The 27,697-nt window shown below is 45.3% G+C and overlaps 1 protein-coding gene across 4 annotated transcripts in view; it reads right to left on the reverse strand.

Annotated features, from left to right (window-relative positions):
• The window catches only part of HMGXB3 (HMG-box containing 3), a 64,103-nt gene extending 41,089 nt beyond the window's left edge, over window positions 1-23,014 (reverse strand). For 2 of the 4 annotated variants that reach the window (XR_012160199.2, XM_073355339.2), the window contains exons 1-17: window positions 22,733-23,014; window positions 21,439-21,586; window positions 19,241-19,415; window positions 17,788-18,354; window positions 16,983-17,081; window positions 15,782-15,913; window positions 14,024-14,430; window positions 13,328-13,503; window positions 12,807-12,904; window positions 12,095-12,193; window positions 10,831-10,980; window positions 7,216-7,517; window positions 5,780-5,907; window positions 5,047-5,178; window positions 3,280-3,464; window positions 1,750-1,969; window positions 92-225 (exon numbers count right to left, since the gene is read on the reverse strand). Coding sequence is in view for 3 of the 4 variants with exons in the window: in XM_073355339.2 (XP_073211440.2) it covers window positions 92-225; window positions 1,750-1,969; window positions 3,280-3,464; window positions 5,047-5,178; window positions 5,780-5,907; window positions 7,216-7,517; window positions 10,831-10,980; window positions 12,095-12,193; window positions 12,807-12,904; window positions 13,328-13,503; window positions 14,024-14,430; window positions 15,782-15,913; window positions 16,983-17,081; window positions 17,788-18,354; window positions 19,241-19,415; window positions 21,439-21,584 (3,150 nt within the window). In the remaining variant the exon portion in view is untranslated. The remainder of the gene's footprint in view (window positions 1-91; window positions 226-1,749; window positions 1,970-3,279; window positions 3,465-5,046; window positions 5,179-5,779; window positions 5,908-7,215; window positions 7,518-10,830; window positions 10,981-12,094; window positions 12,194-12,806; window positions 12,905-13,327; window positions 13,504-14,023; window positions 14,431-15,781; window positions 15,914-16,982; window positions 17,082-17,787; window positions 18,355-19,240; window positions 19,416-21,438; window positions 21,587-22,732) is intronic. The other 2 variants (XM_073355340.2, XM_073355341.2) reach the window with 2 other exon arrangements.
• Window positions 23,015-27,697: the final 4,683 nt, after the last annotated feature.

The following is a 27,697-nucleotide window of genomic DNA, read 5'->3' on the forward strand; positions in this document are numbered from 1 at the left end:
CTCTTGTCTTACAAGAAGGCATGAGAACGGTTCCCCTTCCAAAACTAGATGTGGTGGGGGCATAGCGGGGGACAGGGAATAGGCCTGTTACCTTCGTGTCTGCTGCCCCCCAGGGGATGCTGCACTGTGTCAAGAAATACTGCAGCTCTTCCTCACTATAAGAGTTGATCTGCTCCAGTTTGCAGGATTCTTCCTGAAGCAGCCTCACCAAAGCACTCCCACTACCTGCAGAAGCAGAAAGCACTCTCAACACCCACCCTCAGAAGGGAAAGGACACCATGTAGTTTCTCCAGAAGTGGATGGATTGTAGCCAAGAAACACAAGGGAAGTCAGTGAGGCTACAGTGAAAAGGCAAAATATGTGGAAAGTCCCAGAACCAAAGGTAAAGCCCAGCCTGATCCTGAACTATTGAGTCAGCAGATGTTTATGTTTCTAATGAGGTTTTCTGGGTTCTGATAGCATCATGACATTTAACGTGCACCAGTTCTAAGAGTCAGCAGGACCAAGTCATCCAAGGAGCACTCTCAGTCCCTCCAAATATTCTTAAATAATTTGTTGGGATTAAAGTGTTAAGTGGGCATCAAGACAAGACCAGTCTGCTGCATTCTCACTGCACAGCAAGTCCCTTTCTTTTAAGAGCTGGCCTACCCTTTGGCCTACCTCTTCATTTTTGTCTCCACAACTCTTTTTCCACCCAGGCCTGCCTGCATGCTGCTCCTCCACTATGCAGTGCTGGCTCCCAGGTGCAGCCCCTCTCCTAGGCCGGCCAGCCACTACCAAGGGTCGATGCTTCTGTTTCTCCACCGGCTTTCCGGCTCCAGTTCCCTCCCCCAAAATTGGCCACTACCCACCTTCTGCTTCAGGAGGGCCACATGCTACTATCAACTCTGCCCTGTGCCTTTTCCCCGGAATTCAAACTCAGTTCAGGAATGAAGAGGTTAACTTTTTTTTTTTTTTTAAATTCACTCCCCCTTAGAATTTAATAAGCCCTGGGAGTCAGTTCTCTCCAATTCAAGGTAAAATTTCAGTGTCTCTGCTAACCAGAGTTGTAAGAAAAGAGCTAGTAATGGTGAATCCAACTCTGATGCAAGTTATTCACTCATAGCTCATTATTATATATGATTGAAACACAGGCTGTCCTGACCCAGCATATTAACAGCATTAACCAGGAGTAAATTTAGATTGTGGTATCGGAGCTATATTGCGCCCATCATCTTGTCCTTTATTCCTTTTATTCCCCATACAGACTTAAGACATGTCTCTCTGGTGTCTCGGCAGCAGCACAAAAAAGGTACTGTCTGCAGCTACAGAATACAAGTTTTCACAAAACAGAACAAAGAGTATTCTAACAGTTTCAGCAAGTGCTGAGTGACTAATCTCCCTGTAACATTCTGAAAACACATTCTGTTTATAGACTTTGATGTACTTTATTTGCAGCAATGGGATGTTCTGCTGGAGACAAGATAAAGGGAAATTTAAGTGATCACAGCTAAGCATTCAGACTCCCCTGGGTAGACCAAGTCCCCCATTTGGGATTCAAAATTAGAAATACCAAAATTTGACCTACACATCCCTCTCTGGCTTTGGTGGATCTAAAGACTCCACCAGGAAGTGCCAAGCACTTCTCTTTAGAGCATATTGTGTAACAAAACCCTCAGTTCTTAACTGCAGATGGGTCACCTACTGGTATCCCACAGCAGCACCACCCCTAGCCAAAGCAGCCCTAGGAGCTCTATGGCAGTGAGTTACCTGGCACCGGACATGCATCTAAGTTCTTGTCCTTCTCAGTGTTGACAACCACAGCTCCTCTCATCAGTGGTGGGAAGAAGGGGGCAACAATAGAGGCATCAAACTTGGTGATTGGGATGCTAGATGGGAACGCCACCTGCTCTATCACTTCTGTCTCCATTGTGGACCAGAAATCTTCCACATTTACCTCGCTGGATGACAAAAACTCTGGCCAGGTAAACTAACAGAGGTGAGAGAACAAACACATCATATATTCAACAGCACACATGCTTCATTTCTAAACAGCTCTGTATCCACTTGTGACTTGAAACAGAAGCATAAGGCTAACACGCACACTGTCCAGAGTAGGAAGAGGAGCCTGGGGTCTGCTTACTGTATTTGGGGTTGGAGTCCACAGGACCCTTCTGCCCTACAAGGATTCAGACCAATCTATTTTAGTTAGAAACAGGGTTTACTACATAGCACTATTCGTTTCCCTGTGTGTTAGGAAAACACTCCATGACACCTCAGAGAAACTGCTACTAACAAAATCAGAAGGATGCTTCAAAGTCAATACACAAGAGAATGGTTATCTGAGAGTTTCACTCAGCTCCCTTACACCAGAATCCTGTTGGCTCAATGGTGTGATCCAGTAGGACAGACCCTATTTTTCCAAACTGCTTATCTAAAATCTCTCTCCCCCAAGAGAGGACAACATGTGGACAGCATGGAGTCAGGCCACATGCTCCTGTTTGTCTAATATTTTCTGCTGATGCCTAAATCCTTGTGTGTAATGACTATGAATTACTAAGTTTAGACTGAGCAAATGTCTTCTTGAGACTTTACCTGGGGGCCTGCCCCTTTATGGCCAAGAGACCTGGAGATAGCCAGCTCTGTTTAATTAGCCCTGCCTTGCCACACCTGTGCTGGGGTTAGGACTTTAAAAGGGAGGAAGCCCAACAGTTAGGGGTTGGCTGCGGAGGAGAGCAGTTGAGCTGGGTTGTGGATGGAGAGCTAAGCCACAGGAGTGGAGCTAGCTTCTGTGGTGGGTCCCCTGGAACAAAGGGCTGGGCTCCAGGCAGGCTGTCCACAAGGGGAACCGGGAGCAGATGATGGAGAGGGGTGAAAGATATTTAACAGTGTTTTATTCTGGAGCTCTGCTGAGGGGCCCAGGGAGAAGCTCTGGGATATGCTCCTCTGCGAAAGAAGAGTGCAATTCTCATTGATTTAGAAGGACTTTGCTGCTGACTCAAAGGGACTATGAAGAGGCCAGCTGGGAGAAAACAGCGTGGGGCCTGTGTTACAGCTGGACTTGGATACCCCAGAAGGGAAGGGAACTCTTAAGTGACCTAAGGGCTAACCCACAGAAGACACAGATTAAGGAAACCAACAGGACGCAACCAAAGGGAAGGCCCAGCAATTCTGCACCCAGCCACAAGGAAGCGCTAACTGGTGAGTCACTTCTGCACATGTGGGGCTTGCTCGGGGATGGAACTATAGAACAGAGACATGCGTTAAACAAAAGCTGGAGGGAAATTTGTGACAATCTACCTCAACATTCTTTAGTGCCAGGACATTTTCTGCATTCCTCTGGGCTATCTCAATCTTGGGTGCAATGCCACAGACGCCACAGATCATATCATTGTAGTCCCGGACAGTGAGGCACTCAAAGGCCCAATAGCCATTGCACAGAAGCTCCTGGAGCTGACTCAGCTCCTCAGGACTCAGGGTTTTCTCTGTGAAGAAAAGAGCAGGTTACTTTTGAGGTCATTTCCATGGTTTACTCAAACTGCATTCACACAGCTTTCACTTCCTAACGCCAATGGAGACAGCACACTACTCACCAACAGAAAACATTTCATTACTCAGAGAAAGCACACTCCATAGATATATCTCCATGAAATTTTTGGGGAGAATTGATAATAAAGGTACTGTTTGAAATGGCTCTCTTTCCGAGTCCAAAGTCTCTCAGCAACAGGCCAAGTCTGGCTCTAACCGGAGTACTTTCTAAGGCGAGCTCTAAGAACAGCTGGACACCGAAGAATCTATAGTAGCTCTTGGAAGCAATTTTACTTCAGGGTGTCAGTGTCTTTCCCCTTGGAAATAGCCTCACAGAGGCAGCTGGACAGTTCCAGAAGACAGATTCATATAATGTTTCTGGATTCCTCAGAGAGAAGAGTATGACCATAAACCCCCCACTTAATAAAAACAAGCATCAATAGCTCAGAAAGACAGGCAATGACATGTTGCAAACAAGATGCAGACACAGTCTAATCTATTTTAAAGTGAAACATCCCCCAGGAAGGGTTTTTAGACAAACAAGGTTTTAAATTAACCCAAGTAACCCCTAGACAAAGCACTTCAAGAAGCAAAGAGCCACGTGTTCTGTTGCTTGAAAAGGAGGAAGTTAATGGCTATATGGGCCATTTTCTATCAAAGACTGAATGAATACAGGTTCAGAAAGAATATAACATTAAACACCTGTGTCATTGGTAGGCCTATGGCTAAGGATGGCTCTGATCTCACTTCCTGAAGACTATTCCCTGGTGCCATATTGCTTTCCCAGTCACCTGGACACTTCCAGCCACACCTCCATCTGTCCAGTGTGTGACATTCCATAGCTCCAATCACTCACCCCCCAGGCATCAATGATAGATCTCCCCTCCAGCCTAACCTAGGACCCTAGCTGCCTTCTCAGCCTGAACGCATCACACTGGGAAGTCTCCAGGCCAGCTGCCTGGTTCACCTGACTGAACAAAGAACTCAGGCCTTCTTTATTTTCCCCTTTCTCCTCTTTTACCCCCAACTGTCCTTGGCATTGCAAACAGATTAGCTGCCAGAGTAACCCCTTGTCCTGAAAGGAGTAGCCCTTCCTTTCTGCAGAGGAGACATTAAGGATGCCCGGGCAGAAGGGGGCTATAAAATGTTATATCCTGGGAAGATGGGGATGGAGCCAGTAGAGTTCAGGTGAAAGAGAGGGAGAGACAGTTTTTCCCCTTTCACAGAAGATGGCAGCCACCAAACAATACATTTGACTGATTGCTAACTAGAGCCATTTCCATTGGTCTGAATACTAAAAAGATACTGAATTCTCTGTTTAACACACACAGTAGAAACCTCTCTCAAAAACAAAATTCTACCCAGCTCAACAGGAATACATTAAACCTCAGAAGGGCTGAGTTTTATAATCCAGCAGTCACTTACTACTTTCATCTAAAATTAAACCCAAATCCCTCTCCACACAATTCTCAGAGAAGACAGAGGTCAGCAAGTTCAGAATAGCCACTGTTCCGAGAGAGGGCTAGGGGAGCACCTTACCGGTCTGTTCCTGCACAGATTCCAGGATACTGCCAACTGCCACTTTGGGATCCTCTCCAAGTTTAATATGGTTTCGGACAGTGAACAGAAGGTCCAGGCTCACTAACAACTTGTTACCCACGTTGAACAGGCCTGCAGTTTAACAAACAATACAGCAGTTACCAGGGAAGATTTAGAATTCCACAGACACCGAACGTAAAACACTTGTTTATTGCCAAACAAGTCATGCTGAGTTTGGTTTAGAAGGACAAATACATTATGTCTAGAAAGGCCTTCTGGGGTCTGTATTCCCTCTCCTTTCACTACAGCAGGATTAGCTCCCTTTTGAGTCTTGCCTTTAATTGTAACAGCACCCAGCCCTGCACTGCTTTACAAAACCTACAATGATCACAGCTTCAATTCCCTGAGCCAACAAGGACTAGGAAGCCCATGGAATTTCAGAATTGTTCAGCTGAGCCTGAGCACTCATGGTCTGCAACACAGAATGAATGATTTACTATTTGCATATACAAAGACAAGTGGGGTGTGCTCTCAGTCACTATCATGACGAACATATACCTCAGTAAGGAAGAGCAGCAGCTCACTTCTCAAACCAAAAATTCAAGTCTGGTAGGGTGGAAAGAAGAGATCTTTTCTGTACAAGGAGGACTCTTCTGTCATAGTCCAGAAGCCCTAGATTTCTAAATATCAGTCTCAATAGATTAGCCACTGATAGCTTGCTTTTTCCCCCTACCTGTGTATATATCCATGAAGCTATGCAAGGCCAGGCACTGCAGATTCAGACACACTTTAACCTGGGAAGTAACCACCTGTAACCGGTTAGCAGTCAGCAACCAGCACTCCTGTGGACCAGCAAGAGAACTGTAACATAGAAGCAGGCGGGGGGGGGGGGGGAGGGAAAAAAGAAAAAACACATAATTATCCCACTAGCAAGCAACCACACCAGCCACTAGCTGAGAAGATGGGAAGGCAACTGATTGCCAAGATTCTTTCCAAAACCATCAGCCTGAGTTCTAACAACAGACAGAACCAAACCTAGGCTGAGCTTTGAGAATTTATGCACAACCCATCAAAACTATCAGGATCCACAAAGCAAGCACTCTAACCGGCAACAAAATGAGAACAGGGAGAACATGTAGTATTACAGCACATCTATAATCCTGCAGCTTTACACTATTGCACCCTTCACACCTGCCTCACCGTGCACCTCACAAAGCATCAGAAATGGAAAAATAAAATGGGATTAGCAACCAGAAGCCGATGTCAAATAAGATTTAAATCTAGATTTAATGCTCATTCAACCCACTGAACTCTCCTGCTGTAGGAAAGCAAACCCCAAGGATGTGAAACTTTCATCTGAACCTGGAGAAACCAAGAGACAGCTCATACCCAATCTCCTAAAATATCAAAGTACAAAAACTGTCATAGGGACAAGTAATTCAATGGAAGAAGAGAGTTTAAGGTTGTGGTCATGCATCATACGTTAAATGAATGTGAATGCTTGAAGTTTGCTTGTTAGCTTTCAAAGGAGTGCAGGAGCTGTGATAGGATGAGAATCATTGCTGCTGCACTTCAAAAGAATCTGGAGTTAATCTCAAAGATGGTAGCTGCACAAGGATTAATATTTGTCTGCTTTCGTGCCTGGAAACCTTGGTTCATTGGATGTTATCAAAAAGATACTACACAGGTTGACATGATGGCGTGAGAATTCAGGACTGAAGTGTTCTGAGTAACAGACATACTGCAGGTCAAGCAGAGCTATGAGAGGGTATAGAACTGGAGTAAGCAGGTGGTACTACAGGACCAGGACTGAGGTGGACGGATAGAGCTGTGGATGGAAAATTTACACACTGTCTGCTTCTGGATAGTATTTGCAAGTCCTTCACTTTCAGAAGAACAACATTCAACACCATCACCCATCCCAGATGCAGAAAGGGCCTGAATACATATTACAATAGTCTACTCCCAAACTCACATAAACATGGATGTGAGTAAGGCTGACCTTGGGAGCTAAGGGAAATGTGCACTTCTTACTGAGATGCAGGTTGCATGGTGTTTACAATGGCTTTCATATGGAGAAAATAAAGCAGTATTTTCCTCAAAGACATCTTTAATACAGAACATCAGATAAGAGTGAATGAGAGTCACAAATCTAAAACAGGATCTTACTTCTGTCCCCCTTTGAACAAAGGGCTGTTACAGAGGAGGCACTGCGTAGATGGAGACTCATAATAGTTTGACCAGGAGGTCTGCTCGATGGTGACCGTCTCCTCACTCACGTTGGACAGGATGAGCCGTGAGCTGTTGAGTTCATGGATGAGTGCGAAGACCTCTGCCAGTTCCGACTCATTCTCTGGAATTTGCATTACCTTGCGCAGCAGCTGCAGCGTTGATTGGCGCTGGACCTCTTTCTGGGACTGTGTTAGCGGTTCACTGGTGTTCAACACATCAGGAAGACCTGAGCTGACCTCCTAGAAAGAGAGCAAAATGTCACTTGGATTTTGTCAGACAAATGTGGAGTAAAAAGCTGATTATGAAGCCTCAACACTCCTGAGAGGTAGATAACTATTCTTCTCATTTTGCTGATAAGTAAACATATACAGAGATATTAAGTAATCTGTTCTTGGGCAGAACAGCATAGTACAGAATCCAGAAATGCTGACTCCAGTCCCCTGCTCTGTTAGACAATGCATTGTCTCTGCAGCTCATAGCTTTAAGGGCTGGGTTATTTATTTTTATTTCAGTAGAACTGCTTTATAAAAATAGGTAGAATGCAGCAGTGAGGAAACCTCACCTACCATCATTTACCAGCTCCTGCATAAGCAACAACTCTTTGCAGGCCTTCAGAAAATTTGGTGATGAAGTGTTATCATATAGACTGCATGATGGAGAGTATGGGGTGAGCACAGCAAAGGTATACACATTTACATTTCTGCAAACTATCATTTACTCAACTGCAGGCAACTGCATAAATTCTCCTCCCCTATAGCACATGGTCAGACACAATGCATGGTATGTAGAAGATAAAAATCCACAGAGGAGGTGATTAGCAACTGAATGTTAAGAGAAAACTAAGTGTCCAGCACTGAATGCACTGTGATTTTAAACAAAAAAAAAAAAAAAAAAATGATTATGGTGCAGTCTATGGAAATACAAGCGACTAGGACAGGGGTGGGCAAACTTTTTGGCCCGAGGGCCACATTGAGGTTACGAAACAGTATGGAGGGCCGGGTAGGGAAGGCTGTGCCCCCGCAAACAGCCTGGCCGCAGCCCCCTACCACTTCCGGCCCCCCTCAGAACCCCTTACCCATCCAACACCCCCCGCTCCTTGTCCCCTGACTGCCCCCTCCTGGGACCCCACCCCCATCCAACCCCCCTTCTCCCTGTCCCCTGACTGCCCTGACCCCTATCCACACCCTTGTCCCCTGACTGCCCCCTCCCGGGACCCCCCGCCCCAACCATCCCCTGGGGACACCACCCCCTATCCAACCCCTCCCCATTCCCTGACTGCCCCAACCCCTATCACCCCCACCAGGCCCCCCAGAACCCCCGACCCATCCACCGCCCCCTCCCGGGACCCCACCCCCTGCTCCCTGTCTCCTGACCGCCCCATTCAACCACCCCGTCCCCTGACGGCCCCCCATCAAACCTGCCCCTGCCCCCTTACCATGCTGCTCAGAGCGGCAGGACAGGCTTTATTGGAAAGCCTGGGAGGTGGGCAGGCGCAAGCCATGCTGCCTGCATGGTGGCATAGCTGTGGGGGAGGAGGGACAGCAGGGGAGGGGCCGGGGCTAGACTCCCTGGCCAGGAGCTCAGGGGCCAGGCAGGACGGTCCCACGGGCAGTCGTCTGCCCACCTCTGAACTAGCAGCTCAAAGAACTAAGGTATACAGAAAAAGAAGAATCAAAACACTAGGGGGCTCAACAGGACAGAGAGAACATTACAGCCTTTAATCCAACTAATCAGTAAAACAAACCATCCTGATAATGCTTCAGCTTGTGTTTCTGTCTAGTCTAGTGATAAGATAAATGGCCTGTCCAAGAAAAGGGTATACTGCATTGATTCCAGAACAACAAACCATATTACACGAATGTTAAGGCTTGTTAAAAACAAAAACAAAAAAAACAGAAGTCCAAAAAAGCCAACAAGGAGAAAAACAAACCAGAGTCTCTCTCAAAAATGCCAGTCCATCTTCGTGCATTAAGGAAGCAGTTAAAAGAAAAGCATTACATTAAGTATCTGTCTATGTGAGAGTTTCACATGGGGTTATTGGAGGAGGTTTTTCTGGGGGGGAGAGGGTAGCTTTCACACAGTATGCAGAACAATTTTGTACTTCCAAATAAAATACAGCTGAAGGAAACAAGTTTCCTGTACAGACTGGCAGGCAGCTGGCTTAGCTAGCGGGCTCAGTCAGCACATAAGAACAGGGCAAACTCTTTGGTTTTATTCAAAACAATTTTGCATGTAAAACACAAATGAACTTCAAAACTAAATTTATAAAATCCAGAAGAGATGTTTGCTCACAGTGGCAAAAACAAGCATCTTAAGAAACCAGAGTTCATTATTAGCACTTTTATATGTAAAAGTAACGAAAGCAACTTTATTTAAATAAAAAAAAAAGAAAATCCTGGCTGAGAATGTGTCTGCCAACAATTCAGGCGCGGTGTAAATTTGAGTTACAAGCTCTTGCAAACAGGACATTGTAGTACACAATGGACAGACTGAACTGACACTTGCCACCGCAGCTCAGTCACAAAGGCAGCATCAGACTACACAAGTGGGACCGCACCTTCTTCAGACTGCACAAATCAGACAAGGCTGCTGCTGCTCTCTAGTTTTAGGAGGTTTTGCCCCATATGCATCTGATCCATGAGGCATTTTTTTAATTGCTGAGTGCCCCTAGAGGTAAGATTGAATACAATAAGTCTGTAGTACCTATTCTCAGTGAAAACTACCATTCACAGCTGTGGGCAGCGTACAGCCCCCAAAAGAGGTCACTACACAACTACAGTGGGTTGACAGTTTTCCAGCGGATCATTTTTCAGTCACCAGATACTGATTCATCAAAATCTAAACGTTCACCTAAGAATGTCAATTTTGATAAATTTTTCACTTTTACAAAATCAGTTTAATAGGGTAGAAAAGTTCCAGACTTTCTTGGAATTAGTGTTTTTACTTTGTGGTTCTAAAGGCCTGTTCACTTCAAAGAGAAATTTTTTAAAGTCAAAATCAGAACCAAACTTGCCTATCAACCTGAAACTAAATTTTTTTTTCAACAATTTCATTTTTGTGGAAAATTTTTAATCTTTTTGGTTTTGTTCTAATTCAGAGCAAACACAAATTTCAAACTGTCAGTTTCCCACAGAATGGAAATTCTGAGCTTCAACCAGCTCTCTCTCTCTATATATATATAACCCAGAAAGCCAACAGACTACAGCAAGGTATAACACTAGTCAGTGGCTGGAAGCTGAAGCTAGACAAATTTGAACTAGAAATGAGGTTTTTTTGTTTTGTTTTTTAAACATTGAAGGTAATTAACTAATGGAACAATTTACCAAGGGTTGTGGTGGATTCTCCATCACTGGCAATTTTTAAATCAAGATAGGATGCTTTTTTTTAATAAGTATGCTCTAGGGATTATTCAGGGGAATGCTATGGCCTGTGTTATTCAGGAAGTCAGACTAGATAATCACAATGGTTTCTTTTGGCTTTGAAATCTATGAATCTAAAAGACAAAATATAATTAACTCAATAGTTCAGCAAGCGTGAAAGAACATAACTCACCAGGGATTTCACAGTTTTCTCAGCTCTATCTTTGGCGAGGTTGTAGCCACAGCTGGGACAGATCCGCGGCTTGTGCCTATTTGTGTATACATAGCTACAGGAGGGGTTCTTACACTTCCCTCTGCCGCGTGATGTTGCCAATCCCAAATCCTGGAAAGAGACAGGCAAAACTTTCTTCTATCTTACTTTCATATGCCAACAGGCTCAAGACAACAGAAGTCTACTAGAATAGCACATGCTGACCCCCAATATCTAACACTTAGTTTCAGGGGATAAACCACAGGCATGGCCACTTACTTTGAGGACCAGTTCAATTAATCTGTATGCTTTAAATCTAGTTCCAAATACCATAGATACTTGGCAGAGGAAACAAATTCAGCAATAAAAGGATATTTGACCCTCCTGGATTAATACAAGGGGGATGTACAATTGCATTAGGGCACTAAGAAAAATCCAGTTTTTAAGGGATTAGTAGTAATATGATTTCAACGCAACACTAAACTTTCTAGTTCAATGCAGCTGTTGTAAGTCAGCAATGAAACAGGATATTTCCGTGCAAGCCTGAAAGTCGCAGGAGCAGAGCTATTCTAGAGAGATGAGCCTGACTGAGAAGCCAAATCATAAGGACTGTGTGACTGAAAGTACTTGTAATACCACACAGAACCGTCCAACTATATGTCACTGGCTCAAATCCAGCCCAGGTCAGTAGTGACCTGAAATCACTACCTGCTGAAGCCTGCACAGCAGTTCATGGAAAAAATGAGCTGGATTTGGCCTCTCAGGTCAGACTCTGTTAGAGAGGTGTCACTTCACAAAAACCACCACTGCAACAGGTGTTTCGTATGGCAGTCTCAAGAGAACAAATATTTCATCAGCATGGAAACTGTAGCCTACATTCTTCCCTCTAATGATGGCTTCTCCAGCACAGAGTTGAATGTTAGTACTGCCATGCAGGGAAGTTTACCTTACCATTACCCATGCAGGAGACTGAGATGTTTAGTGCTGTTAATGCAGCACATTATATGGACAATACCTGCATTTAAAAATTAAAAGAGCCAAACCCTAAGCTGTGCCTTTGGAGCAGACTGAAGAGCCAGAAGTGGTTGCTTGAGTACCCACAAGAGACTTGTTAAGTTTAGAATTTTCAATTCCAAAGCACTAATGATGAAGAAGAAAGCAATTGCCTTTCAAGAATATTGCCACTTCTCAAAACAGGCTCAGTGGTGCCCCCCCTTAAGGAAGCAAACCACCAAAAGACCCTTACCAAAGTTACGGTGCAGCTGTATTTATAGGAGGGAAATACATCTGGTTTGACCTCCACTACTTTCACCTGAGATGCTCTGCTGGCTGGGCTGCTGTGGAGCTGTAGATTGAGAGCAGTTGAGGAGGGGGAAGCATATAAATCAAACATTTGAGAGATCTGGCACTGATTACAGCTCACAAGCAGTAACTATTAATGGCTTTAAAAGAAGACCAGTGAACACCTTTAAGTAACAAAGGATTTTAGTACATTTTTTTTTGCAAATTATAGGGTTAAAATTCAAACTTATTCCAACAGCTTTGCTTCTTAACTAGTCCTCTCACAGCACACCTGCAAGAATATTACTTAGTACTTCTATCAGACATCACATTTTCAAAGCACTAATGGATCTCCAAAATACCCCTCTGAGATAACTAAGGAGGTGTTATCAAAGACGCAAGTGGAAGGACTAATCCAAGGCCACAGAGCTTCAGACCCAGGATTAGAACTCAGCATTTCTTGGCTCCAAAGTCCCGTGCTCCAATCACTAGCCTATGCTGCCTGACACAAGTCTCACGTACTAAGTAACAGACACAAATTCCATCATCAAGGAGTTACCAGATTTATATTCCATTTCTGCACATTCAGGTCAAAAGAGTGAAATCCTACCCTGAACCTACCAGAGAAATCCAAGTGCAAGCGAACATGCACTTGAAAAAGCAAGAATCACTCTTACCTTTCGCTCACTAATGCTAGATGGCTGTAGGACAGACTGACCCAACTGCTTCAGCGTACTGGACTTCAGGCCTGAGGTTCTCACAGGGGAATGCTTATCTTGAAGAAGGAAAGAAAACAGGTTAATTGTGTGAAATCTGCTTTTTGTTTTGCTTTGACAACTTTGGCAAATGCAGCCACGGGACACAGTGGAGCTGCAGTTCTCTGAACCTGAACTGATCAAATCAGGCTTTGCAAATCCCATTCTGTCCAGCTGAGGGGTCAGGTAAAGTAGCCCTTTGCTGCCGAAAGCTGACTTTGTAAAGAGTCCACTGGTGACTACAACAGACCCACCGAACTCTAAACCACCTGTAATCCAAACAAGTACTTCTAAAATGTCTTTGTGGGGCATTAACATTGTAATATCAAGCCAGCAAGTCACTATAGCATTCCACTACATGCCATGTGCTAATTGCCTCCTTCTCCCCATGCTTAAGGAGCTTCTGCTGTCTAAGCCTATTGTGGATGGCTTCTTGTTTTTACCATTACTTGGAAAGCCCTGTCGGCTACTGAGCTGCTCTGTGCGGGCTTCCCTCCCCAAGCTAGCAGGGGCAGGTAGGATCGCTCTCATGGGTCTCGCAGCAGCCAGTAAGGAGGGCTTGGGTTTTGGTTTGCTCTTCAGTTCTTGTCCTTTGGGTGCAGCAGCAAGAGCATCAATTCTGAAAGACAAGAAGTGCAATTGTAGCAAAAGTTCCACCTATGCCAGTGAAGTGCAGTCACATACCATGGCAGAGGGAAGAATGGAAGAGAGCAAAACTAATAGCTACAATGTTTTTGGAGATCAAATCTCTGACCTCGGATTTATCCTGATTCACTTGTTACCTAAATGAGCCATCCCAAGAAGCTCAGATGCCAGTACTGATCAGTACCATGAACACTGCCACACACAACTGATGGCTCAGCGTGATATCTCTATGAATCACTCAAAATTGACTGGTTTCAGAGTAACAGCCGTGTTAGTCTGTATTCGCAAAAAGAAAAGGAGTACTTGTGGCACCTTAGAGACAAACCAATTTATTTGAGCATGAGCTTTCGTGAGCTACAGCTCACTTCATCGGATGCATACCGTGGATGCATCCGATGAAGTGAGCTGTAGCTCACGAAAGCTCATGCTCAAATAAATTGGTTAGTCTCTAAGGTGCCACAAGTACTCCTTTTCTTTTTTCAAAATTGACTCACCCCATTGGCTTTTTTACAGTGGCAGTTGGACTGGCAAGTGGACTTGTCATCTCAGCAGATGGCTGTGACCCTATCCCTATGCTGTCTTTCTCAGGCTGCTCTAAGGAGGAATTGCCTTGCGCATCGTTCTCTTTAGCCAGTGTTGCTGCTGCTGCATTCCCTCTGTTTGCAAGGATGTGAGCCTCAGAGATGATCACTTCTTCCCATTCAGTCTCCTGTATCTGCTCCTGAAGAGGCACTGCATTCAGTAGCTGGCTGACAGCTTCAGAGCTTTCCAGAGTAGACTTGGTGGCATCTTCCCGAGCAAGTGCCTTCTCTGTGGCTACTGGCTGCTGGCTTCTTTTAGCCCCCGGTGCTTTGAGGGGGATACCTGAACTCTGCTCAGCTTTGCCTTTTGGTTGCTTTTCCTAGAAAGAACAAGAAGATCAGAACATCCCAGATGTTTTAGAGCATCAGACTTTCACATCCGAAACTTATTCACATCTTGGCTGATGGCTGCTTAACATTGGCTAGAGGAGCAGCAAGGCAGGGTCTGAGCCAGAACAAACCTTATCTCCTCAGACACTGAGATCCTTGCTAACATTACATATGAAGTGTTCTATCTTGTCATGCCTTTTTCACGAACACTTCATTACGTAGCATGAGGCCACGTCTACACTACGGATTCAACAGCAGCAGCGCCGCTGTAGCGCCACCGTGTAGACACATGCTATGGCAAAAGAAGTGGTTTTCCAGTCAATGTGGGTCACTCACCCTCCTGAGCAGCAGTAGGTAGGTCAATGGAAGAATTATTTAGTCAGCCTAGCCACATCTTTCCTGGGGGTTAGCTTGGCTTAATAATGGCACTCAAGTGTGATTTTTTTATTTTTTTCCCCACAGCTAGGTTGTTCCAAATTTTAAGCATAGACCAGGCTTTAGTCATTTTTGAAACCCTCTCAGGACATCAGCATTACTATCAAAATAGCCACCTCAGAACTCGTTCATCCATTGCTTTCTCTAAATATGGTGCCCTCTCTTTACAGCTCCAGCTCTCTAGAGCTGCCTTTTCCACCACACCCAAACCAGGAGCTAAGTATACTAAGTGAGCAGCCAGGTCTGTTACACACAGGACCTTGCTGACCCAGACTGAAGTGGGGAGGAGGGTGGTGGTTCTGGAATTCCTGTGGCTTGGCTCCCAAGTGGTCCAACTGTCCTCTGTATTTTGAAGTTTGCTGTTTGTTTCCCTTTGAGATCATGCTAAAATGGCTGTAGTGGAATCTTACCCTACTAAAATGGCTGCAAACCAGACAAGACTATGCTTGTTTTGTTTACCCACCTGTCTATAAAAAGACCATGAGACAAGTGGTTGAACTGAGTCCCTCAGTTCATTTGATGCTGTAAGCAGGTTTGGTGGGCACCTTTCAAACACTGGCATCATATTGCAGTCAGAAAGCAAGAAAGGAACAGTGTCCTGTCTAAGGATCCGGGCTTCACAAGGTTGTCCCTTTTATTCATGATTACTACATGAGTGGCATCCTCAGCACAGAGACAAGAAATCCAGAAAAGAGCTCTGTGACAGAAAACAAGTCTAACCCTCTCACTGGTGACTTGCTCTTGCAGAGACACTGGTGGAAAAGTACAGAGATTCACTTCCTCAGGTCTCTGACCTGCCCAGCACACAGACTTTGGGGTGTCACAGGTATTCACACAAGTGTCACTTTCCAGCTGAGACTCAGTCATTGGAAATAAAAGAAAGTTATGAGAAGTGTGGAAAGGTACCTTTGGGATCCATTTCCCTCCCAGGAAGTTCCCGCACTTTGGGCACTTTGGCGGTTTGTGCCTGGTGACATAAGTAAAAGAACAACCAGGACTGGTGCAGTTTCCATGGCCCCTGCGGGTGTAAGTGGTTGTCTGAAACAAAAGGGTTGCCAACAATTTCTTTTCAGAATTAGGTACATAAAGCCACATCACAATCATCGTTCTCTACCAGTAAGTACTCAAATATTAACTCTATAATCACCACAATCCTCCATAAGCCAAGTAGTACTACACATTTTACAGATGACGAACTGATGCACACGAAGGTCAAATATTTTGCCTGTAAAAGGTCAGTGAGTCAGGGTTGTAGTCAGAACCTAGAGGTTCAGAGGTCTAGGTCCTTTACTGATCACTAAATATTATCAAGGCCCTTGTTTTCTGCGGCTGTGCAATTTGGCACAAGATATAACCCTTGCTGCAGAAGCTAAGCTTGCATTTTTAAAAATGCATCTCAATCCTTTATGAATGTGAAGAAACATGAACCAAGCATAAGCTGATTCACTGCCATACCACTATGCAAATAGCCAAAGAGACGTGAACTACTCTATTAATCGCAGTGGGTGTTAACTGTAATATCCGAAGTTGACCCTTAAATTGTGAAATATCTCACGGATGATGATTTTAACAAAAGGAGAAATGGAAGGCAATTCAGGTTTAGGTATAAAAAGCCTCAATTGTGTCTCAGAACAATTACCAGCTGCTCCTTCGTCCCCAGTCAGTCTATACAGTATAGTTATTCACGCACCGTTACAAAAAACGTGTGTAGCTTACTACCAGATGAAAGTGTGAAGACAGCCTAAAATAAACTAAATTTACTCTCAAAGTAAGCAGCACAGAAGGTGGTTGTATTGACTGCATTATTTGTTTCCATATTCATTATAAAACTCCATTTTTTTAAAGTTTATCTGAAGCTGTGCACTAGAGTATACAGGAACTTATATGAGAGAGGAAGGGATAGCCATCTGGTAGGGTAAAGGAGCACAACATGATAAAACCTCTTAAAGCTATATCTAGGCTAGGAGTTGGAAGGTGTCAACCAATATATGTTAACAGCCTAATGTAGACAAATTAGTACCCTAAGGTAGACAAGGCACACTAACACCTTCCATATACTACTGTAGATAAGCCCCAAGAGAAACATACAAGCTCCTCCTTTACTCACCAGTTTGATTGCTGTTGGGTTCTCCACAACAGAGTGAGCCGGGAGAGGCAGCATAATGAACTGTGTAGTAGGCATGGAGGAGCAGCTCTCATCTGTGTCCTAAAAATAAAAAGCGGAAGAGGAAAAGATACGTAACAGACAGGGGGACACACCTAGCTAGCTGTGTTCTGACCTTTTATTGAGGGTCTCTTCAACATCAGATTTAAGAGTATATCATACAGGAGAGCAGTGGGGCACCACCAGTACAACTGACAGGATTTCAGGAGTGAAGGCCTAGTGGCACCACTCTGCAGCCTGGATTATCAGATTGTTACTCTTTTTACAATCTAAGCACTATGAAAGCAAAATACTCCGTTCCTAAACAGAAACTGCTTTATGTCACTGAATCCTTAACACCAACCAGGGATTCTAAAGGACTCCTCATTCAGCCCTCTGCAGCTGGGAAGTTAGCCACGTGGGAAAGAGAGATAAAACACGGAGATACCATAGAACAGTGCTTTAGTATATCTGTGGAATCCAACCCACACCTTACAGCTTGATCCAGCACTTCATCTTTTAGGCCTGAGGGGAATAGTGGAAGGGAGGAGAGGAGACACTGCACTGCATTTTTGACTGACTTATAATGAGCAAAGATTGCTGCTCCCATCACTATTGATCTAGTTGAGCTGTGGAGCAGGAGTGGTGTAATTTATTAATGTCACTTTCAGCCAGCATGAATCACTATCAAGATTTTAAGCAGCTCTATGAAAAATTCAGGCAATAAGTTAGCTAGTAACTATTTCTATTATCACTAAGCTTAGCTTACCCTCCCGGTCACCACTGTTACCACAGACAAACCATCAGAAACCTGGGGTTCTGCCACAGCAATGCTCCCATTGGAGATGTCTCTGCAGCTGCTAACCAGAGTCTCTTCAATAACCACACTAGTTGTCTGATATGGATGCCCCTCTCCTATTTCCAAAGAAGCCTCGTCCAGGAGGATATCTCCAGTCATTTTATCTGCTATGGGTCTGACATAATGAGAGAGAATCTCTGAAGCAACTACTTCTTCTATAGTGTCTGACTGACCAAATGAGGCAGTCTCTTCCGTCAGTCCTTCAATGGCAATGCACTGTTCAGAAATGCCAACATGGCTCGAGTCCACAGAAAGGATGTTTTGCATGGAATCGTGGACAACACTCGTGATGTTGGTGGAAGCTGTTTCTCCTTCAGATGCTGTTTGACCCTGTGCCACGCAGAGTTCTAGGTGCTGCCTGCTCCTGTCCTCTTGAAGAGTGGTTTTGGGGATAATTATGTAATCCGAACGAGGGAGGATTTTACGGAAACCTGGAATGTCTGGAACTACTGCAGTCAGAGTGGACAGCTTGGAGTTCTGTTGACAAGACAAAGCATGGAATAGAGAGGAGCAAGGGACACAGAAGGAAGTAGGTTTGGTTCATGATCATGGCTAAGGGGTGGGTTTGTTTTTTTTTTTTAAGTGCTCCATTACAGCTCAAATAACTTCCAAAGGCAGATTGCTGGCGAGTCCTTCACATCTCTAACAGAGCCTTCAGAATCCCCCCCTCTCTTCTTATCCCTTACATTAATTCCACTCAACCTGGAGGCCTTACCAGGAAGTCACTATTCCTCTTACCAGTAGGTACTGGACAGGACCCTTTTGGAGTCTGCCAATGCTGCTCCTTAGGTAGCTGGCTGGAGCAACAGACGAAGTCACCTTCTTTTCACCCCCTCTACAACAATCTTAACCCAAGCAGGACTACAGACCAAAATCCGTAATTAAGTGCATCTCACCAACATAACCATGATCTGCATTGCCACTAAGCCAGCCATATTCTAGGACTGGTCTAAAACATCTCTCATACATATAGTTAGTCTGCTTCTGTCCTTTTACGCACTGTGCTTTGTCAGGTTACCATTACTATAACTGTAACCTGTCTGACTGTACTGCACTATAATGTGACTTAGTCCAGCGTAATCAGATATCACTGGACTCAAAATGCTTTGCAAATTTAAAGAAAAGGAGAAGCTCTTCAATTCTAACGGAGAGGTCATCTCAACTACATCTGAGTACGCGGGAAACAATGCTTACCTGACACCAAAATCAAATTTAGATTAAGTAAAAAATAGCTGGCAGCTCATGACTTTTCCTAATATTTTACTCATCATATTTTCAGGCAAAAGCAAAGGATAAAGCAACTGATGATTCATATGCCTAGGGACAGCAGGAGATGTGAAGCTATTTAAGAAAGTTGACTTACCGGGTCCAATCCTTCTTTCTCCAGTTTGGCCTTTTCCAAATAGTAGCTTTTTTCAGCCACACTGAGCAACCTCCAGCTCTCACTGATCTTCTTGTTAATTTCAGATTGGGGGAGGTGGGGGAGCTCCTGCTGTACTTTCAAATATATATCATAATAGTACAGGAGGTAAGCAGATCTGAAACACAAGTGGATACTGAACTTAAAGTCTATTCCTTAACAACACACCTGAAACAAAGACACCATCAGTGGTATACTGGCCTCAAGGGCAATTATGAGAATTTATGAGAATTATGGGCTTGTTTTCCATACACAGCCAGAGAAACGGGAAAAGTCTTTATTAATAAAAGTAAAAACATATGAAGAGTCTTAGGGGACAGGGCACACAGACCAATAATTATTCAACAAAATATGACACATACTTGAGTCGCTAATAGTGCTTTAACCATTTAGTGGACAAAGCAGTGGATCACAAATTAAACATGCAATTATTGGGTACTGTCAATGGATGGATAGCCTCTTAAGAGGAGATGGGCCTCAGACCCACTTGTGACAAGATCAGCTCAGCTCCACAGGTGGGAAAATGATTTTGCTCATGTGATAGGAAGGGCAGGTGACTAACTCAGGCCAAGCCTAGGGATATAAGGAAGAAGCCAAAGGAAGAAGCCAGTAATACTCTAGGTAGGACAGATGCCTGGGAACCTGTGGCTGGTCTGAGTAAGCAGTTGCAGGTGAGTGCTGCAGGGAATAAAGGGATTGTTTAGATCACAGTCTAGCTCTAGAAAGGAGGGCTATGGACTCTAGATTCCTGGTTCTCCGAAAGAATGAGACCGCTAGGATTATAAAAAGGACCCTACAAAATTCATGGCTATGAAAAACGCGTCATGGACCGTGAAATCTGGTCTCCTCCTGTGAAACCTGGTCTTTTGTGTGCTTTTATCTTCTACTATACAGATTTCACAGGGGAGACCAGCATTTCTCAAATTGGAGGTCCTAACCCAAAAGGGAGTTGCAGGGGGGTCGCAGTATTGCAACCCTTACTTCTATGCTGCCTTCAGAGCTGGCTGGCCAGAGAGTGGCAGCTGTTGGCCCGGTGCCTAGCTCTGAAGGCAGTGCCCTGCCAGCAGCAGTGCAAAAGTAAGAGTGACAGTACGATACCATGCCACCTGAGCTGCCGCCAACAGCAGCACAGAAGTAAGGGTAACAGTACTGCAACCCCACCCCATAATAACCTTGCAACCCCCCCTCCCCCAACTCCTTTTTGGGTCAGGACCTCTACAATTATAACACTGTGAAATTTCAGATTTAAATAGCTGAAACCATGAAATTTACTTTCATAAAAATTTTATGATCGTGAAATTGACCAAAATGAATTGTGAATTCGGTAGGTCCCTAACTATAAGAAAGGGGGAGCTGGCAGGTGCCTGTTCAAGGAGAGAGAACTGTTTGAATTGTGGAGCCCTTGGTATGATTTTACTGCCTTTAAAATACTAATTTATTTTCCTTTGCTTTCATTTGAGGTAAATGCTTACCTGTACATTACTCTGCTCTATTTTATAACCAAGAGCCCTGTGTACTTGGTGACTACGGTGGCCTAAATTCTACCACACTCCAGAGCAGCAGACTAGAAATTCTAGCAGACTCGTGTTTTAAAAAGACTTATTTAAAATGGAAATACTAATGTTCAATTTGATATAAAACATTCTATTATGACCCTTAATACTTCAAGTTGTCATTAGGTGTCAGTCAATACTCAATTGAGATGAATGAAGTTGTTCCCCATTAGAGCTTCAGTTTCAGGCTGCTTGCGACTCAGACAGGCAACATAAGTGTGTTTTTTAGCTACCCTTAGGGTTGCAATGGTTTTTAAATGAAATTTTAGATTCTGGAGTGCAATTCTGCAGTAAAGGGTTTCCACCCCCCCAGCCATGGAATTGCAGAACCTGCAGGACTCTGGTCAAGCAATAGCAGTTATCACAAAGGTACGGTACATACATAACATTATGTCAAAGTGGTATGGCTATATTCCTGTATATAGGATACATATGTGCTCTTCTGTGCTGAGTAACAGTTGTTTAGATCAATAAGTAGACCAGACCAAATATATTGCAGAGGTGAATCTTATACCAAAGGTAATGAATACTGCTCCCAAAATGTACAAAGCCAGAGATTATCTAAGCAAGGAAGACAGAGGAGCTCACCTGGGTTTTTTGGCCCTTTCCCCTTGATCTCCAGGACTTCTGTATTTTTTCTTCTTCTTAGATGGTACTGGAGATGCATAGGTGTAGGTGCCCTCTATTTCCTCCATCACTACAGTTACTTCAGTGCCATCATACTGAGCCTCCATTGCTAAAACAGACCATTATTTAAAAATGCATAACTTCAGAAACTGAACACCACTTCAGTTTTAGTAAATTGTCTTTAATTCATCTTCATAAACTAAAGACTGCACTGGCCCTTGATTCCAACAGATCAGATATTTAGCTTTATTTTCACTATTCTTGAGTTCTGTACAGTACAAAAAACACAGAGGGACAATAGTGAAGTAAGTACAGCACAGACCACCAATGTAGTCAAGATAATCACAGTAAGGTACTGTGATAAGGAAAATTAGATTTCAGAGTAGCAGCCGTGTTAGTCTGTATTCGCAAAAAGAAAAGGAGGACTTGTGGCACCTTAGAGACTAACAAATTTATTTGAGCATGAGCTTTCGTGAGCTACAGCTCACTTCATCTAAAATAAAAAATTTGTTAGTCTCTACAGTGCCACAAGTCCTTCTTTTCTTTAAGGAAAATTAGGTGGCTCATGGGACTAGCTATTTTCCTTTAAATTGTTAATTCAAGTCCAGCCCAGAGTAGCTGCACCTAAAAGTTATTTGGGGCAGCCACCATGAAATGTTTTTTGGGGGTTTTTTTTAAGCCCAGGTCTCTGTGGACAGTTCCAAAAGCCACTTTATCTGACTGTCCATGCTCACGACAGCAAAGATTGAATGAGCATGGAGCTAAATAATCCTCTTATCCTAACAGGTGCCCACTCCATTTGTTTTTTTGTTTGTTTGTTTTTGTTTTTTGAAGCAGGCTTCATTAAGTACACGAGAGTCAGGCTTTCAGGATCCTCATGACCACAACAGCAGAACAAAATGCAACGGAATAAAGAAAAAGGCCTCCGAGCTGCCTCACACCTCGGCAGGACACAGCCAGCTCACGGGAGCGACGCAACGCAAGCCTGCCCGCGGGAAGAGAGCCGCGTTCAGGTCTGGCTGAGCGAGCACGTTGCCGAAACTCGACCACTCGTCCCAGCCAGGCCCCAGGCCGCAAGCAGCGCGTGGTCGGCCCTGGCAGCTCCGCGGGGGAGGGCGGCGCCCTCAGCTGTCACGGAGAACGGGCGCCGAGGGGCAGCCCGGGGCTGCTGGGGGAGCCGGGCAAGCAGGCGCAGCCCAGGGATCGCCTAGGAGCCGGCGGCAGCCGGGAGGGGCCAGGCCGGGGCGTTACTCACTCGGCGGGGCCCGGTCACATCCCAGCCGGGGCCCGGCGTCCGGCGCAGCCGCAGCGTGGAGGCGGGGGCAGCGGCGGACATGGGGGGCCGCGGGCCCAGGAGGCGGCGCTCGGCGAGGGGGGCGGCCGCCCCAGCATGCCGGGGAGAGGAGGCGGCGCCGCCGCACGGCCCCGCGGGGAAAGCGGCGACCGACGGACCGACCGACCGACCGCCGGCGAGGACCCGGCCCGCCACCGCCGGAAGTGCCGAGCCCTCCCCAAGCCCTTCCGGGGTCAGAGCGCGCCCAACGGCCTCGCGCCTTCCGGCGTCCGAGGGAAGCGGGGGGCGGGGAGCGGGCGTCACCTCAGAGCGGGAGGAGTCCTGTGCCCCATAGCGGGGCGGGCTGCCCCGTTGGGGGCCCTGGGAAGACGGAGCGAGGCGGGAGGAGAGGCCCCCGGAGGGGTGTCGCGGGTAACGCCCCCTTTGGGGGAACACACAGGCCGGCGCGTTGGCCCCACGCGCCAGGGGGCGCGAGCCGTCCGTTGACCCGGGCCCCGTGGGCTCCCCCCCCCCGGGCCCTGCCCCCGCCTCGGGGCTGAAGGCCGTGCGGGGGGAGGCCAAAGGGCCGGCTGGAAGGGGCCTGGCTGACCGGCACAGGCTCGAGCGGCAGCCGCGCCTCGGATTCCCGCGGGCACAGCCGCTCCCGGCCTTTGCCCCAGCTCTCGCCGGGGAAGCTGCTGGTGAGGTTGTAAACCCCACAGGCCACCGGTTGGGTGGGTTGTCCCCTGCCTGAGACTGAAACCGAACCGGAGGTGGATTTGGGCCGTATTGGGTGTTGGAGACACCATTTTGAGGAGCACGCTGCTCCACTGTGTGACCTCCCGCGCCCTGCAGGTGAGGTCGCAGGAGCAGGGCAGCGCACTCCCCAAAATGGCATCCCGCCCCCCCCTCCCATGTGGCATGTCGTGGGGGGTAAGTCACACCATTCCTGCAATTACCAAATGTCTGGTAGTCTGGGAATGCATGAGTGGCCACCCTACAATCACCAAGGCTCCTAATTCACAAGATCCTTTTCCCCGCCCCCCAGCTCACACAGCCACTCCCAATTTCATCCCAGCCTGCACAGCCACTCCTGCCTCATCGCAGCGAGTCCCTGCTCTTACTCCAAATGACACATCCAGTCCCTTGTGTTCTTTCAACTGCCATAACTACTCCCAACTGACACAGACTCTATCATGGGAGCTGCTTATCTTGTATTATCATAGTGCTTAAGAACCCCAGTCTTGGACCAGGTTGGTGCTGTACAAACAGAACAAAAGGACAGTCGCTGCTCCCTGAACCTAATGTGCCCCGGCCCACCCAACTGACTTAGCTATTGCCAAATCACACCCCAGCTGCCACAGCCGCCCTGTATTCCATCTCTCTCTTCCACTGAGAATGCCTGTCTGCTCTGAAACAGCAAAGTAAAAGAAGAACCAGATTTATTCTAGCTATAAGCTTGACACTGAGAACTAGAACACAGCTTCCCCCAGAAGGAGGAATAGGGGAACTGATAAACGCAGAGACCTCTATAGGTACAACTCTCTCTCTCTGATTATTAATTCAGACACTTTCCAAGAGCTGCCTGAAAATAGGGTACCCTCTTGGTACTATTTAGTGGGTCTGCTTCTCGTTTGAGTTTTATTTGTATATATGTATATATTTTACAGGCATTCCACCTCTAATGATAGGGAAATCCAACCCTCTTCCATCCCAGAAGTATAAACACATCAAATCTGAGCATTGGAATAGGGACTCCTTTCAGCTTATAAAATCAGCTGCTAGTGAGATGACTGCAGGTATTAAATCTGAGGGCAGTTATCCTGCTGAAATTCTGCAGCTGTTGACCTGTTGTGTATGTGTAATTGGTGGCAAACTGTTCTGTATTAAGTATGATACAGCCTACTTTAAGACCCTGTACAGTCCTATAAATTCCACAAATTGATCCCAGAGCAATGTGTGGCCATTAGACATTGTATATCATTCTTTTAGGGGGGGCAGGAGGCTGACTGAGTTCACCTGGCTGACCTGTAAATATTTTCATTAATTCAGAAAACAAGTGAAAGTGTCTTCTTTGAAAGAAAGTACTACATTTTGCACATTGTTCTTAGCTAAGTTTCTCATTCTGTATATGCTGTCAGTTGCATTTGAAATGAAAGTTTTTGTCTAAAGTGGGCATTTCAGAGCATTCTCTGGGCATACAGCTTTATTGCTGAAAAGTGACACCAGCAGTGTGAAATTTTTTTCCATCCTGCTGTAATAGTGTTTTGAGAAACAGAAAAAGAACATTGCTATTTAAAGATCTCAATTTCTGGCCTGCGGAAGAGTGCAAAGATGCGCACACTGGCCACCTTTGGAGATAGAAAGCATCATTTCCCCAGTACTCCCAAGCCACTGTGTCTCAAAAATTCAGACTTGAGAGAAAAGTGGATCACCCTCTTCAACTCCCTGCAAAATTATACTTATTATTGAGCTAATATACTGCTCTTTCACTTCTGATGAGTTATTTTCAGATCCTGATTTGGTTACCGATTAAATTGAACGTGATAGTCTCATTGGGTTGTTATGGCTACTGTTCATCCACTCTGAAAGCCTTCATTCAGAGTCCCATGCAGCTATGTCCTCTCTCCCCCATTTTATTTAACATCTGTATCAAGCTTTTGTGAGGACTGGTGAGACAACTAGGGCTTGAGCACAAGCAGTAAGCAAATGACCCTCAACTCTCCATCTCCTTTGTGTCAAACAAACAGTATGATTTCTAGCTCTCTACCTAGTTGAAATCAGCATCTGGCTCAAGATAAACGCAAGTATGAACAAGGTGACCCTGGCAGGAAGAAGGAAGTGCTTCAAAGAACTTTCCTCCTCTATACCATCCCCCCTCTATAGAGCATTTTCATGTGGTATAGACAGGATTGAGTATTCAAAACTTGATTGGCTTCTGCACAAGTCTTGTTTACAATAGGGAAAACTTGCAGAAAATTCCCATTGATGCTAATACTGGTTCAAGGGTAATGCAGCATTTGATTAGCCCTCTTCTGAGCCAATCTTAGAAGATGGGGTGCTTAAGCTGCCAGTGTTTTATGTTTCAGGCTCTTAATATTGCTAATTTTGGTGGCTAACATGGCTATTATGTTGATCACTTAGAAGTTATTGTATACTTATGTAAGCAGTGTCAGGGTGAGCTCCACCCTGACATCTGGTGGTGAGGTGTGGCAAGTTGCGGAAAAGAACTTCAGGGGCCGATCTCATTTGCATAGGTACACCCACCCCGCCTAGAATGAGGCCATAGCTGCCCAAATGGTCACTTTGGCTGCTGTGGGATCCCCAGTGTCTCTGTTATTGGGGCAGGAAGAATAAATTGTTATTACCCTGATTATGGGAACTGTGCTTGGAACTGTACTTGGCCTTTTGTTATGATGGAGGGACTCACCATCAACTAAGTGGCACTCGCTAGGCATGGGTCATGGGTTCCAAAACTGTGAATGGAGAGAGGTTGGGGACAAGTATTAATAGTTGGTGGTATGGGCCCCTTGGTGAGGGCCTTACATGCTAATTGCACTTCCTCCTCTCTCCACTGTGGAATATCAGAGCTAATTTTGATTCTATTAGGAGTCTAGTTACAGGCTGCTGAGCTCACTTTGGGCTAACAGTGCACCAGTACTGAGGCTCCCCTACTATAAGTTGAATTTACCTAACAGCTGAATTGACTAAGAAATCACTGCGTGTTGTGTTAAGTAGTGGGGGAGCCTGAAGCTATATTGTGGAGCAGTTTGCAGTATGGCTGGAGTGCCTTGTGGACAGGCTGGTGGAGCAGTTCATAGGACGGCAGGAGCTGCTGGTGGGACGCGGAGCAGTTTGTGGGACGGTGGGAGCTGCTTGTGGGCCACGGAGTGAAGGAGTTTGTGGGGCAGCTGGTGGAGCGGAGCGAAGGCCTATGGAGCTGTGGGGCGGTCAGCTTCAGATCATGTAAGGTGCCTCTTACCCCGTCCCGTCTTCATCCAAGTTGGGAGGTAAAGCTCCGCAGATAAACTTTCAAACTCTGACGGGCAGAAGGGTTACACTTAGTCTTTCTGTCTTTCATTATAGCTATTTATCTGGTGCTCTTTTTCTTGTGGCTTTGGGACTCCTATTTTGTCACACCACTCAGAAAGATTCTTCTTACTGATGAAGATGCAAGTCTGTGAAATGGAGGCTAATGAAAATTATATAATACAGAGAGAGAAAAGACTTGTGTGTCTGTCTGCAGAATGGTAAATGGGTCAATTTTTTGCAGAAATGTTGAAACAAGTTGTTACTATTTTTAAAATGGCACTTGTGGAGAAGCAAAAGTGGTCCTGTTACTATTTTGCTATGTTTGAGAAGTGTCTGCAAGGACAAACACCAGATCTCAAGCAGGTTAACATTTTCAATATTCTTAATTATATACATAGTGTAAAAGAGTTGGAAGTGGGAGCAACAATAGTTTAGCTCACAGACCTTAAAATGTTCAGTAGGGCTTGTCAGGAGCCTCATTGTTTTTAGATTTAATAGGCTTTTAAAGTAGTTCTTGTTGTTTATTAAGTGCCTTTGCTTACCAAACATGATTCTATTTTTGGGAAGTACATGCCTCCTTAACTTCACCAAACCCTAACAAAGGTTCACGTCAACCAGGAAGCTCTTCCCTTACTAAATCAAGGATTAAGAAAGATGGACCATTTTGTGTGGAAGGGGGAGTCATAAGAATTCCACACATATTTTCAATCTGTAATCTGCGGCAGGAAATCCAGATTCATAAAGACATTTCTCTTCACAAACATACAGCGACTGGGAAAAAAATATCCGTCCCCTAATGTAGCAATGCAACCTAATAGTCAGATTCCCTCTCCCAATTCCCCATCGGATAGAAAAATTGTAGTGTCAGATGCCTTCTGAGGCTCAAAATATCTTTAGCTTATCTTAACTCCTGAA

This window comes from Lepidochelys kempii, chromosome 8, assembly GCF_965140285.1.
Source record: "Lepidochelys kempii isolate rLepKem1 chromosome 8, rLepKem1.hap1, whole genome shotgun sequence".
Lineage (NCBI taxonomy): Eukaryota > Metazoa > Chordata > Testudines > Cheloniidae > Lepidochelys > Lepidochelys kempii.